Below are 16,045 nucleotides of genomic sequence, written 5' to 3' on the forward strand. Positions count from 1 at the left end.
CTTGTGTCCCCTGTAGGAGATAGATGACTATATTGTGCAGGCCAAAGAGAGGAGCTACGAGACCATGGTCAACTTTGGCAGACAGGGCCTGAGCATTGCAGCCACCGCCGCCGTCACTGCAGCCGTCAAGGCAAGCTCTTCTTATCTCTTATGGCAATTCTTAATATTCTATCATCATCAACCGCCTATCTGGAGTCAGCTCCGAGAATTCTACATGTTCTCCTCAGTATTAAATGTTTTCTTTTAATGTGTTGATGTTCCAATATTTATTTATTTTAATCAGAAATGCATGTCAGTGTTTCCCGCACAGGCTCTACTTGAGACCCACCCTGGTAGATAAAACCCTTATTCCATTATTTAAAAAAAAAAAAAAAAAAAATTATTAAATCAAATGTAGTAGGCCTAATAATGGATTGGATTTATATAGCGCTTTTCAAGACACTCAAAGACGCTTTACAGGGTTCCAGGTTCCATTCATTCACACACAGTCATACTGGTGGTGGTAAACTACCATAGTAGCCACAGCTGCCCTGGGGCAGACTGACAGAAGCGTGGCTGCCATTCAGCGCTTACGGCCCCTCCGACCACCACCTCAAACATACAGCAGTCATACACATTCACACGAGGCAAGGTGGGTGAAGTGTCTTGCCCAAGGACACAACAACCATGACACAGGTGGCAGAGCGGGGATCGAACCGCCAACCCTTGGATCGATCATTGGCCAACCCGCTTAACCACCTGAGCCACGGTCGCCCCATTGTCAGTCAGTGATAGTGCTATCGTGGTGCAGCCATGTGTGCGGCCCATGCTACAGGTGTGTTTGTTGTTAGTTAAAGGGCCTCATGTACCCAGTTTAAATCACACTGTGCCACCCATCACCAAAAGTACATTCTCAACATGTGGGAAACACTGACTGTCATTATCATTTTACTTCAGATGTCTTTATTTACCACAAATTCACCATTGAATGGCATGTTGTACCCTAACACTATTTTAAGTTGAAATCTATTTAATCAAATTAAGACAACATTTCTGATATGTTACGGGCACGTCACCTGTTTGTATTCCTTTTCTTTACTAGAGCTGAGTGTTGACAGGCTGTAGCTATGTTTATGAGTGTTATGTTAGTGACTACACTTCCCGTATTCACAACTTGACGGAAGGACCTCTCTTCCCCATCACACTGCTGAACTCAATATCATACGAATGGGCTGGAATATCAGGAGAGCTGGAGACGGGGCTAGTTGAGACCATAGCTACATTTAGCCTCCGTCACATCAGCTCTGGGTTTGCTTGTCTTTAGTTCTTTACGTTATATTGCAGTAGCTGTAGCCTGAACAGCGGCTGGGGTATGACTCCCGTTCTCTCTCTGTAAAAAGAGATGTGGTTTTACCGAGGAGGATAGACCTTCTGAGCGTAATTCTTCTATTTTCTATGTGCCCTTTGTAAGAAACTGAAAGATTGAGCTAACGCATAGAATCAGAATCAGACTCAGAAAAAACTGTATTTATCCCAAGAAGGGCAATTTAGTTCACAGTTCCAGTCTCACAGTAAAAAATAATTAAAATAAATACTATAAAAAGCAGTACGAGGTAGAAAATAACATAAATCAACAGCAGTCCAACACACAAATTCAACTCATATTCGTTTCAACCTGTCAGTAACAACCACCCACCTACTCCTGACTCTTGTGATCATTCAGTAACCTGATGGTTGCAGGGATACAGTGCCTTTAAACTTTTTGTACAGGTGTTTTAATTCAACCTGTTATTACCTGTATAATGTGCTCACTGTGCCTGCTTTATCACACTCAAAAACCAGATAGTATGTGAACTGGTTTCATCAGCATTGCATCATCATCTTTGTTTCAGATTATCCCTCAAAAGCAAGATAAGGGATTAAGCTGGGATATTCTGGTTATCCTGGCCTACATTAGCCGTGACTCGCTCACACAAAAGCAGAGGCACATAAGTTACCATGGAGATGTGTCTTTTATGTTAACAGCAAGGCTAAACTTATCCTGAAACAAACTGCTTTGCTTTATAAATGAAATGTTTCTCAGAATGTAGAGCAGGGGTGCATGGCCTTTTTAGCATGTCATTTTAACTGACTAAACCTCCACACATTTCAGGCTGCTACTATGCACCATCCTTTTATTATGCAAGGCACCTGTAAAGCCTCTCTAAAGTAGAGACTGTTTTTCTGAAAATAACCTTTCATACTGCTTTAACTATTGAGGCAGTTCTTTATTTCCAGTCCTGTTTTTCAATATGTACATGTGCATCTTAAAAAAATTAATTCAAAAAGTGAAACTTTCATATTCTAGATTGCGTACACAAAGTGAAATATGAACTAAACAAACCGACCGGATGGGTAGTTTAAACATGGATATTAACAAGATTGTGCAAGACGTGAACACCGCTCACCTTGTATTCAGGACACAGTAAACAATGAAACAAGATGGCGCCCGCGCACGCAACAAGCTTAAAGAGGACCTATTATACTACTTTTCTGGTCTTAATTTCTTGTTTTACACTGCTATAGAGCAACCTGACACGAATCACATCACAAAAAACTATGTAGATTTTCGGGAAGCTCTTTCTCTTATTTTGGCGATCCAGCACATCCTGTCAACACTTGAGTGTGTGTGCTTCGGCAATCTCCGCTCCCTCCGCCTGTGCATCGGCCATCTCCGCTACCCTCCCCCCCCCCCTCCTGCAAACCCCACTCCGTTGTGATTGGTTACCTTCCTTCTGGAACACTTTCAGTGGCGGGAAGCGCGAGCATGGACCTATAAGGGCGCGAGGCAGACGCGAACAGGGAAGTGACAGCATTACCATACATGGAAACATCCGCGTGGTCACGTCACCAATTTTTATGCGACATCACGAATTATGAAAGGGTAGACCGCTTTGAAGACGTGACTTCTCGACTGGCTAGAATAGTGTTTAGTGCTCGGCACAGACACCCCAGACGGTCAGCAGGGAATACGTCGAAATGCATGTAAGTCATTATTTGATAATTTAGTATGGTTAAGCATGACTATGAATCATCATAACAACGTTTATAGGTCATAAAAGTCAAAAAGCATCATAGGTCCTCTTTAAACTACGTTGGCTCATAAGGGGCATACCATACAAATTGCGTTAAGACAGCGCCACACATTGGCCTTTCTAGGTAACAACCTTACATACACATTTCCCATTAAATCAGGATGTTTCCTAGCAATGGAAATGATCAGAATGTATTCAGGATGAAGGGCAGTGAAAATATGATTTTTAAAAAAGTTGTCTTGTGTCTCACTTTACCCTAGCCTGGTCCAACCAGACCATCGTACTTTATTTCATTTGTACAGAAGGTCTGGAACTGTGCTATTGTCAAACGTTCACTCACTTGGAGGCGGCTGTCTGTTGAAGTTTAAAACTATTGGATCTGCCCAGTGCCACTCTGGATTAGCCAACCAATCGCATAATGTTTGGTTTTATGTCATGAGCCGGCTTCTGGCGTTGTGTTCCAGTTGTACAGGTAACTCAGAAATTTCCGACTTCACTACATATTGTAGTCTATGGATCTACCGGTACCTGGCAACAGTAACCTGCTAGAGCCTAACGTTTAGTTATTTGGATGAGAAAGGTTGTAGGCGTCCATACTTTCCCGAGCAGATGCACTGGAACACAGACAAGTCGGAACTCGGAATTACCAAGTCGTAAATTTCCGAGTTCCGAGTATAAAGGAACGCAGCATTCAACTGAAACTGGCGTGCGACTTCAATACTCCGCACACCCAGACTGACTACTGAAGTGAAATGAAAATTGAGCGGAAGTAGGTAGGCGGGCGGTGCCAGGCTAACTTTACCCCAGCTTATGGGTGAACTGAGACAGACAAGAGAAATCAAGGGGGTAAACAAATCCACTTACTTTTTCCACTCTGACAACAACAAATGTTGTAACAGTTAGAATCCTGACAGCTAGCTTGACAACCACATATTCCAGAACTAATGTCGGACTAGTAAAAGAATTGATCAATTAAGCAAATAGTTTTTCTAAACACTTGAAAGTAACTAATCAAATACTATCACAATCAATCACTATAGCTACTATATTCAACCCCCACATCCGACCCTCATTGCCTCTGTTCAAATTAGTCTCCTTGCTACCTTAAATATAATGGATTCATTAAAAGAGGGCACAGACACACTCTCACTTTACCCCACTGCCACAATTTGAGAAAAAACTACCTCTCTTAGCAATTCAGGCTAATCATCCGTTAGCATCATCACATGGTTTCATGTTGGTAGTTCATCAACATGTATGACAGAAGTTTTTCTACAGGAATCAATTTGCTTTGGCACAACAATCGATTAAGTTGACAGCAAGAAAATGTACTTTTACTTACAAAAAAAAAAATGTAAAAAAAAAAAAAGGTTTGAGGTCCTGTGGCACAAAATGGTATGAGGCACAAAATGATATGTAAAGAATGGGCCGTCGCTAACAACATGCCCGTTTACAAAGCCTAGGCTGTGTAATAAAACTGTATTTCTTTACAAGACAGGTAGGATAACTTGAGGAGATTTTCACTGATTTTTGACAACAATCATTCTCCAGAATCACTGATTCCACCTTTTAATCTCTGGTACTGTAATTTTTTAAACATATGCTAGCTTGGGATGCTACAGAGACGTCCTGTTTACGTAGTGCTCCTGGCCTCAGTGCGGCCGTCTAGTGATTTTACAAGACTGCTATCCACATAAAATGGCTTCTTTCTATGTATTTCTATAGGGTTAAGATGATGATGTGTGGCTCTTCTTCAGCTTGCCAGCTAGCTAACACTCATGTGACTTTGTTTCTCTTCCTCTCTCTGTACTGATGATCTTTCTTCAAGGCTTCTGTGCTTCGGCAGGCTACTGTGGGAGGTAAACACCATGCAAGCAGCATGGACTGAACCTTCCCTTTCCATTTCAGACCAACATTATGCTCTCATGTTCCCCGACCTTTGCTTTTCTATTTCTATTATTTTCTTCTTGTTCTTAGTGTTCTAATAAAGAATCAACAGTATTTTCAAATAAATTTAACTCAGCCATGTTTTGTGTTTGAACCATTTCATGAGCACTTTTCATATTCTCTCTGTTCCATTTTTCACTTGCTTTATGTTTTATCAAAAACTCCCTTAATTGACTGTCTTTTTCCTGTTGCTCATTTTGTGAGTTACTCCTGTGATGATGTCATAATTGTTGTTTTCTGTTCTGTTCTGTCTTTTCTATTAGGTACATTTTTCATGCTTATATATTAGACAATTAGACATCATTTTAGACACACCCAAAAACCACACACAGTCACACTTTTCAGGGACAACATGATCACCTTCTACATTTAATGTTGAATTGTCTTATCTGATGCTAATTATTGTTTGATTTTGTATTCTTTAACATCTTTGACATTGGTTTCACTTCTCCAACTATATTTCTCTATGCATGTTGTAATTATGTTGCATATTGCAACTATGTCCTTTGATTAAGAGTTGTGGACTGTTTTTAATTAGGTATTTTCATTGAGCTCATGGGGTTTAGGACAGTCTTTGGTGTTTTATCCTTCCAACGGTGCCTGGAAGGCAGCGTTGGGAGGACAACAGTTATGGTTAGGGTTATAGTTGCTGCCTTCCAGGCAGCTCCAGGCAACACTGCCTCCAAGGCTCAGTTGGGGGAACAAAACACCATGGAGCGTTTATGACCATTGGTCCAATTATTGAATGTAAATGGACAGATACTGTTCGGAGCATCCCTCCAGACGGCTACAAGATTTAACATGTTGGTGGTTGACTTGTTAGTGTAGTCAGCTTCAGCTTAAGTAAACTAACAAACATGTCCAACTACTTTACATCATACACATACTGTTATGCGATTACATTTTCTATTTGTTACGACATTTGAACCACAAATAATTTCCCATGTTATTCCAGTAATATAAATGTAAAATAATGAGAATAAAGCTAATAAGAAAAATTATAATTTTTATTACAACTGTGTTTGTATATTTATATTAATAACTCAGTTGTAATAACATTATGAAGTCGTAATATTTATTGTTATACTTAATTGTTATGGACAGGTGAGTGCAGTCTGTCAGCTAATGTGTCAAATATCGATGAGCTGAAGTTATACATCTGAGCAATAGTACCTTGTGATCAGAAATAAGGATATTGCAGTGAAACAAAACCAAGTACACACAAGTCCATAACTGAACCATTCTCATTTACTACAGAACCGACTCACTCACGTGTGTGTGTGTGTTTGTTTGTCTCTCTCACAGGGTCAGGGCGCCATCACTGAGAAGCTGCGTAGCCTGAGTATGCATGACCTGTCCCAGATCACCCAACAAGATGAGCAGCTCTACCAGTACAACTCTCGCTCTGCCAACCCCGCTATCAGGAGGTCTAAGAGCACCGATGCTGCTGATGACGATGGTACACACACAGTCACACACATTGCAAAGCTTTCCTGGTCTGCACCTGGGTTTCGAAAAATTAAATCACAAAAACCTTAATATCTTTCCTAACATTTAAACACAATTCATTAGGGATGCACCGAATATTCGGCCACCGAAAAAGTTCGGCCGAAAATGGCAAAATAAGTCATTTTCGGTTTCGGCCCGAAACAGTTAAAAAGCCGAATAACATTACCGAAAATTGGCGAACTAAATGACACTAAGGAAATATGTTTTTAAAAGAGCTGCGCGCTTGTAAATCAGGAAATGGCAGTAAAGAGAGACGTAACCGTGTATGCGAGTCCACGTCTCTTTGTGAGCGCGCAGCAGGAGCAGTTTGGAGCGTGCATGATTTAAATGTCAGAGTCCAGTGTGGGAGCAACTGGATGAAACATGGCGCAGACAGTGCAATGCTTTATGCAGCATAAAGTTAAAACGCTCGTCCAAGACTGATGTTTAATCACCTTAGAAACACAAAAGCCTTGCGCGAGCGAAGCAGCGATTCACCCGGTGAAACTCTGTGACAGTTGGTAACGGTGTCATTCACAGTGACACCTCGCCGGTGAGGGCCGCCGCGCAAAAAAAACTTTAGTTTGACAGCTAAAATGATAACGGGAGATATCCTGTCCGTTAGCGCTGTTGGGGGAAAAGGCTCCTACGGTCTGATTGCATTTCTCGAGCCTGAATACACAGAGCCATGTCGGCAAACTGACAGCGCGACTACATGTCCAGTGAGCCGCCTCCCTCCGTTAGTTTCAGTCTACAGACGAAAAAGTTACAATCACCTCCTAAGCATGGACATCGTTTAAAGCCTCTCATTGTTATGATCAGGGCTTTGATGCAAATTCTGAAGTCTGGACATTACGGTGGGAGCTGTGGTGCAGTTTTTTTTAGAGCAACTCAACCTGCACTGCAAAAAATGAAGAAAGGCAATAAGTCGATCTTTTTGTAGATTCATCCTCATATAACTATAAGTCAAGGTAAAAATCAGTGAGTGTTTCACAAATTAATTCCTAGTAAAATATTAATTTTACTCTTAGATTTGAAGGTTTTACTGTTTCTTTATTTATTTAGGGTTGCTTTTTAGTTGTAGGCTATGTTTGAGGAGAACATTTGGGAGTTCATGTATGCAATGTTGAAATAATTGACTAAATAATAAACAAAACTGCAAAAGCCTCTTTCGGTATTCGGTTTCGGCCTTTCGGCCAACTGTTTAATTTTATTCGGTTTCGGTTTCGGCCAAGAATTTTCATTTCGGTGCATCCCTACAATTCATTCATTTGGAATGAGGCCGTCTGCTTTGGCTGTGACGGTCATAGCGGCAGCGGCAGACTTAAAGAAGGCAGCCAATCACGTAAGGGCAAAGTACTGGAAGACAATGTGTAATGAAGAAGAAAAAAAAGGAAGAGCAAAAGCATTTAGCATTGGCCAGATCCCTTGAATAGGATCGGGGGAAGAATAGAGTACACAACTTGATGTCATACAATGGGTCCTGTTATGTTAATTAAGTGAAACTCCCACTTTTAGACATCACTGCAATGCTTCCCTGCTTTGCCTGATTTGGTGTGAATTAGGGCACACCATTAGCAAACCATTATATACCGCACACCCAGACTGACTACTGAAGGGAAATTAAAATTGAGCGGAAGCATGTGGGCGGTGCCAGGCTAGGTGGGTGGAGGGAGGGGGAGACTTGTAGACAACATTAGCAAACAGAAGATCAGAAGATGTTCTCTGTGCTCTTTCATCTGCTTCTCACTGCTGTCATGACATCACACACCCTCTGGTGACTTTCCGTAGAGAATAGCATTTGATATTTACATTTTATATTTATATTGTCTCATAAATCCCATGTGCAGAGCCAAACCAGTGAATGTATCTACTAGCAGGTAGTGTGTGTATCATCAACTGATCAATCTTCTTCCTCTGAGCCATAGGGTTAGGGGTAGGGCTCCATTGTTGTCCATAAACAATCGCACATCACTTTTTGCCTAATGTCTGCTGACCTCTGCTGGTAATAGTTGGCACTGCTCGCTGATGAAATAACTACTAAGCTAAATACAAATAATAAAAAAAAACACACAAAGACGACCCTTTAAGTGAACATATTTGGGCTCTTGTTTATTCATTGAAGTCAGTGAAATTTAAGACCAGATGTTTGATTAGTGGGCTTACTGTGATCTCAACAGTATTGAATAGACATGGGAAGTTTCTTCAGCTAGTTGATTTTGTAATATTAGTATCTGGTTAGTGTGATTTCAACAAATGTAATGGGCACACTAAAACAAACGGATGTTGGCAAAGACAAGTATATTTCTATTCAGACACAAGGCAATTCAAAGTGCTTTATCCGATATGTAGATTGCAGCCATATCGGACCCAATAGCTATATTGTATGGGATCGGCCCCATCCCTAGTTATATTCTCCAACAATTAATAAACAGTCAAACTCCATACAGATTACTGACAGAAGTTCAGCAAGGTAATCAAAAAAGTTTGCACAGTTTTTAAGTGGCCTGTAGATTTTAATGAAAATAGCTTGAGAGGCTGAATGGAGAAGCCATTTATTCAAAGGAACCAAAATTTCCATAAGACAATGTTCACAAAACATATTTACTTTACATGTAATTCTTATTATTGAATAATTACATTATCATTAATCAAAACATCATTTTCATGCACCTGGGACCACAATTAAGACAAGAACATGACCGGACATGTTTTCCAGGGATTCTTTTTTTTATCCAGTTATGAGAATATACCATAGAAAATATCACTTCCTAACACACTCAAAGTTACATAGTGCACCTTTAAATATATAACAAAAGGTTGAATCAATGTGTGTGTGTGTGTGTGTGTTTCAGATTACTACTATGAGCAGGAGGAGAGGTCAGATGAGGAGACAGAGCCGACCTTCTCTGAAGACGAGGCTGTCACTCAGAAAGGACTGAGGCGATCTCAGAGTGTCAAGATCACACGCTCCAGAGTGCGCAAAGACGTGAGTTAAATGAGGCTCTTTATTCACACAGCAACACGAAGCATCCATCATTATTTCTGTTTCCAATTCTATAGATGGATGAACGAACATTAAAATATGAATTAAAAACCGGACTGGGAGAAGTCAAAGAGACAAGGCGCTCAAGAGTTTGTACATATTGTGTTTGTTACTTTTAAAACAATTACAACAAACAAAAGGTGTAGTGTGTATGCACACACTTTACAATAATTAATATTATACCTACCATGAAAAGTCACTTTTTAATATCTGTGACACAGACACTATACTGTAACTGAAACACCTTCCACACATCCCTCCAATTGGCAGACACTTCATTGTTGTTTAAAGGCCAGGACACACCGGTCCGACTACCGACCCTCGCCCGAAAATGGAGTCTGCTGATTCAGGCAGCTCCAGTCTGCCCGTCGCGGCCAAAAAAGTGTCAAGAACACACCGAGCCGACTGCTGACTTTCCGTACGCTCTGCGCTTGCGCGGGACGTAATGTCTCCATAACAGCAGGCGGCACTAATCTGTATTGTGGCCCAAAAAAAATACGGAAGCCGGAAATGATGGGACGGCTCTCTAGACCATAAACATAGATAGAAATTAGGGCTGTCAAATTAATGCGTTAATTTCGATTAATTAATCACAGAAAAATTAACGCGATTAAAAAAATTGACGCAGATTAATCGCACTTCTATAATGCTTTTTGACCCGGTGCAAAAGTGGTGCGGAGCTGCACCTGTAGCTCGCCGCGCCGGGCGCGTGGGTTAAAGGGAGAAAGGTAAAGAGAGAAGCAGGGGAAAGGGGCCGACTCGAGGGCTCTATGGACGGTTTATGGGATGCATGAAGGTAGGAAGACATCTTACTTAATTCTCCGCAGTGTCCGTGCATTATTTATTTAGTGGGTGCAACAATGTAGGCTAGGTTCAAAACAGTGAGTAGGCCATATCTCTCAATCTTCCTCCAATTTTGTTTGCTAGCTGTCTAGCACCCGCCCCGTGTGTGTGTGTCAATGTTTTTGCCCATGAGTAGGCTACGAAATGGTGGCAGTGCAGCGTTGTCTGTTGTGGGAGATGGAAAGTCGTAATTTTGTCTGCTGTTTTTTTGAGAAAATTCGGCGCTAGTTCATGTATAAAGCTGGCTGAGGGGAGGAGACAGAAGTTACGAGAGACGGAGAGCGAGCGCGCGCGCAAGAGAGAGAGAGAGAGACAGAGAAACAAACTGTAGTAGGCTATACAGCTGTTTACAAACAGGTATAAAAGTGTCATATAAGTATGCGATTAATTTAGATTAATTAATCACAGAGCCTGTAATTAATTAGATAAATTTTTTTAATCGCTTGACAGCCCTAATAGAAATACGTATTTATATTTATGGACCATAAAGAGCACCATTTTTAGCAGAGTGTCGAGCATGGTGTCGAGCAGTCAACAAGGGTTGATCCATGAGTACTCGCTGAACGAAACAAACAAACACATTAAAACAATGGCTAGCTGTTGTTAGCTGTTTGTGCTACCCGCCTCACTTCCGGACTTCACTGATTCGCTAGCCCTCCACCAATCAAATTGCTCCGACTGAAAGACTGCCCGACGCCGATTGAACATGTTCAATTGGCTCAAAAGAAGCCCGACGACATCTACGACGACCGACGTCACCGAACACACCAAACAGATTTGTGTCCCGGCCCCCTCCAGACTCTCCTACCATGTCCGATGGCCGATTATCGGCCAGTATGTCCTGGCCTTAAAATGACTCTCCTCCTGAGATGATTATTATTATTTTTATTATTATTATTATTATTATTATTATTATTATTATTATTATTATGAATTAGAACCGGGGGCTGCCAGGGTGAAGTCAGTCTCAAATGAACCAGACATTCCTGTTGACACAAACAGCTGGCCTTGGTAGACTCTAGATACATTCAGTCACAGTGCATGTGTGAAATGGGCTTTACTTAGCCAACTTAAATGACTTGCTTGGTGAACAAGCAAGCTAGCTTTCAATTACATTAGCCATGTGTCTCTAACATTTAAATCAATTCACAATCTCAATTTTCCACATCTCCCCTCCGTTCAGAGCACAAAGTAAGTTCTCATGTGAGGAAGCAGCCAGCTGAAGTGAGCAGGGGAGGAGAGATTAAATCAAGGTCAAAAGTGTTGCTGTCCATTTGCAGATTCTAGCTAGTGTCTTGAATGACATTGCACGTGTCAATGTGGGCAAGGCACTATGTCATTTTCTGTAAATTCAATTAATTTATGAATCGCTTAAAACAACCATACTGTACTGCCATTACATTTGATTATTTTTTAAATATTTTATTTGGACCTGAATTTCTCTAAAACAAGAAACTGGTGCAAAATGCCAGAGCAGTCTGGCTTCAGTCAGTGCAATATGTCAGAGCTTCACACAGATTTGTATTTGAGAGTATATCAAAAGAATGAAAGACTTGAATTTTCCTGCAAGATTTCCTTATCTTCATTTCAATAAGCTGTCAAAATAAACTAGTGCGCACATGTGGTTATAATTTCACTCCAGCTTCATCACAAATAATATTTTCAAGCTTGACATGTTTTAAAGTGAACAGGTGCTTAACACCAGCCTGGATGGTTGGCTCAACCAATAACAGTTCTGGGGTTAAACTACCAATAGATGCTAGAGATAAATATGAGTGTTAGCCAGCTAGCTAACAAGAGCTACCCCCCTGTAGTAAGAACAAGCCAACTCTGCCTCTCAGAATAATGGCCGCTCGTGTATATTTATATCATAGGCAAGCAATAGGAACAAATCTGGCACTCTGATTGGTCAACCTCTTCTTCATTTCCTAACAGTATAGACGCTTATTGGCCATATAACTATTAGGGGTGTTGAAAAAAATCCATTCATGTAAAAATTGTGATACCTATCTTATGAGATTTTGAATCTATTCATAATTTTTTTAAATGGATTTTTTAATCTCTTTATATATATTTTGCTGTTTGCCTTAAAACCACATTCATTACAAACTTCACAATAATACGCCCTAATATCTATGCTTATTGGCATAGACTCAAGTACTGCATGATGGCTCACACTCACAAAATGGCAGGTTGGCAGCTCTGCACTAGTAACTCTTATTCTTTCCCTAGGCTCGCTATGGATCCCTGAAGATTAAAGGCAAGAAGAGACCAGCGCTGGCCTCTGTTAACTATGGAGTATGAAAAGACTGCTGCTGACAGACACGCACACACTCACACTCACACTCACACTCACACTCACACACACACACACACACACACACACACACACACACACACACACACACACACACACACACACACACACACACACACACACACACACACACACACACACACTCACACACACACTCTCTCTCTGCTGGTTGGTGGATGGTATAGTCAGCCTATATTCCAGCTGTTCTTAGGCTCTTTTATCTTTTTGGTGCATATTTATTATCTAGTTGATCCAAAAGCAGCTTTCTCAGAGAGCTGCGGTGTCTTGTTTGGGTTGATGCCACACATTCTGCTTTATGTGTGTAGTTTTATGTATGGTGGTAATATATATATATGTCATTGTTTTAGATTTTAGCTCCATCTGTCCACTTGAGACTTTCTCTTTCATGTTTTGTGGTACCACATTCTAATAAGGCATCATTTATAAAAATGTTCCAAACTGTTGTAAATGACTTAATGAATAGTTCAATCATGTAGCCTCCTTATGCCTTATGTCCTTTCTGCTAGGGTCAATTATGAAACATTGTATGAACATTCACAGCTGTTGACTTGATAAGCCTTTCTTGCTCCAACAGCAACTTATGTAGGGTAATGATAGCATCCTTTCTATAGAATTGACAGTGCTTTTGAACTTGTCTTTCAGTTTATATCAATACAAACAATTCCCATCACTTTGCAGGTGAGCAAAGGAGTGCAACACTGTGAATGTCGTCCATGAGAGACGATATGAACATCTGCATCATTTTAGCTCGTCACAGAAACAATTCCAGACATATTCCAACTGTTTACGTCATTTAAATGAATTTGAAGTTTCAGCTTGATAAATATAAAGAGTATCTTTTTAAAATGTGGGACCGTTTTCTTCTGCTGCCTTTCAGGTATTGTATCAATGATGAACTGGTTCATAGTTGAACCTCTGACACTAGCGCTGGAGAACACTTAACTTCCTTATAGCTTAATATTCTACATGCAACATTCCTTGTCACTTTAATGACCAGCAGTTCTAATGTGAACTTAAGAAAGAGAGAGAGTAGAAACACTATGGATGTTCCATGTCTGAGAGCATGCACTCCAATGAAAGGAAAACCAAATGAAACAAAGTAACTCTTCCAGGTTCCGTGTGAGATAATCCAGAACTCTCACTCACTATTAATCATGATGTATTTTGAACTCTTTTTTTATTGAATTTAATCTTTTGGTATATACATGTTCAGCTGTATATTTTTTCTTTTTCTGTGTTTCTTGGGTCAAAGGGAGTCTTTTGTAGTGTAACCGTCTGCTTTTTGCACATCAAACTCCTCCTCCCAAACATTTTGATTGATGCTGTTGTTGCTCATCTCATTTCTAACATGCTTGGCTGTCTGGGTATACAGCACAAAGCTAACGCTAGCACCTCTTAGAACATTTTAAAGTCTGCTTTGTTCACACTCAGTGCTACAGTTGCTTTCAAGACGTAGGGAAAAAAAATGTCTTTGTTTCTTTCTTCTATTCCCATGCTGATAGGAGGCCTGAGTAACCCTGGCCATTCAAGCCATGCTGGCATGGTAGGAATGTTTAACTAGTTCTCAAGTAAAGCTCCTTGGTGTGGGTGGAAAACATTTAATGAGGTATTAGGCTGAAGACTGCCCATGCATTACCAGAGGTGAGGTTTTGTGTTTTTTCTTTCACTGATCTCATAAATGTCTTCTTGAGAGCCTGCCTGTGACATGGGGGGCTCTTGACGGGAAGTCATACCATATAATATAACAGACCTTTGCTGAGGTGCAACAAGCCAAACTTTTTCCATGTAATACTTGTATCTGACTAATGATACCAAAGCTTCATGTACTCACATGAAGGTGTGTGGTTGGGGCTTTCCCTCTGTGTGGGGAAATGTTTGATGTGTGTGGATTGCTGGATTGTACACACTCTACAATAAAGGCTCTCCAATTACTTGATTATTTAAGTGGTGTCCTCATTTTCTGCTGGCTCATTTACATGATGCATCATATCTCCCCTTCTCATGTCTTCATTTATTTAATACAACACCAATTCCCAAAAAGTTGGGACAATTTGTAAAACGTATGTAAAACAATGTGATCATTTGGTAATCCTTTTTCACATACAGTCAAGTTGAAAACAATACAAAGGCAATATATGTTATGTTTTACCCTATCTATTTCATTGTTTTATGTTAATATATTTGCTTATTCTGAATTTGATGCCAGCAACACATTTAAAAAAAGTTGGGACAGGGGCATTAAAAGATTAGGAAAGCTGTTCTTAGACCATATAAAATTGACAGCAAAGTGCATAATATGTGAGCTTTAAGGTTTATTTAAAGTAAATAGTTGACAAAGATTGAAGGACAATTTTCTTAAACAAGGCCTAGCAGATCTAATGGTTTTACCTGCAAAGCTCACAATGACAAAGTCACCATCATCATCTTTCTGGCCATCTGAACTCTCATCAGTGGTGTCCTTAAGTGGAATTGAGATGTCACTCTCTTCTGAGCTACTGTAGACAATCACTGTCTTTTGGTGACCAGCGTATACAGCCATGCCACTGGCACAACTCTCAGAAATGTACTTTGCACTAGTTGCTCCGTGCTTGTGGAACCAACTGCCACCTGACAAATGTGATTCCCCTACATTTCTGCCTTTAAATCAAGGCTCAAACCCCATATAAAACACCCTGGTGTTTCCTCCCCATTAACTATCTTACCTCTGCACTACTATCTGTGTTTATGTGGATGTATGGGCTTTACGTCTTTTATTTTGGTTATTGTTATTTTACCTTCATTGTTTACCTACTGAATGCACTATGTACAGCACTTTGGACAGTGCAAACTGTCATAAATGTGCTTTTATAAATACATTGTACTTATTTACTTACTTATAACTCACCCAGGCCCTTTGGCACAAATCACCCCATCCCCAGAATTTTGTATAATAAGCATGATGCAGCAGTTTAGGGCTGACATTGTGCTAACTGTATAGACTCAAAATGTAGCATACCAAAGCACTAAAACATGTGTCAAATGTTTTCAAACTTGTCTATAATTGTTCAGACACAATAATCAAAAAACCTTGATCATGGAAATTTTACTTTGAAAGGCAAAACACAGTTTTTTTTAGCTTAAATGTGCTTATATCTTATTCCTTGCGTCTCCCTTCTTTACAGGATGAGTCAAATGGATGGCTCTTCTTAAATATTTGGTCACATTTCCAATTTCTTCCACGGTTTTCTAGAAACAAGGGGTGGAACAACTTCCAAAATGCACAACTTAGGCCACTCTCCCCTACTTAGTACATATGCATGATTATACTTTATAGAGGGCCGACATTTCTGT

At 40.2% G+C, this 16,045-nt stretch overlaps 1 protein-coding gene across 1 annotated transcript in view; it reads left to right on the plus strand.

The window, feature by feature from the left end:
• reep3b (receptor accessory protein 3b) overlaps positions 1 to 14,654 on the plus strand; it is a 29,366-nt gene extending 14,712 nt beyond the window's left edge. Inside the window, exons 5-8 of the mRNA XM_080048898.1 lie at positions 17 to 130; positions 6,306 to 6,459; positions 9,344 to 9,477; positions 12,610 to 14,654. Of these exons, the coding sequence (XP_079905024.1) occupies positions 17 to 130; positions 6,306 to 6,459; positions 9,344 to 9,477; positions 12,610 to 12,681 (474 nt within the window). The 3' untranslated portion in view covers positions 12,682 to 14,654. The remainder of the gene's footprint in view (positions 1 to 16; positions 131 to 6,305; positions 6,460 to 9,343; positions 9,478 to 12,609) is intronic.
• The last annotated feature ends 1,391 nt before the right edge of the window (positions 14,655 to 16,045 follow it).

The sequence above is a fragment of the Ammodytes marinus genome, assembly GCF_949987685.1.
Source record: "Ammodytes marinus genome assembly, chromosome: 20".
NCBI classification, from domain to species: Eukaryota; Metazoa; Chordata; class Actinopteri; order Uranoscopiformes; family Ammodytidae; genus Ammodytes; species Ammodytes marinus.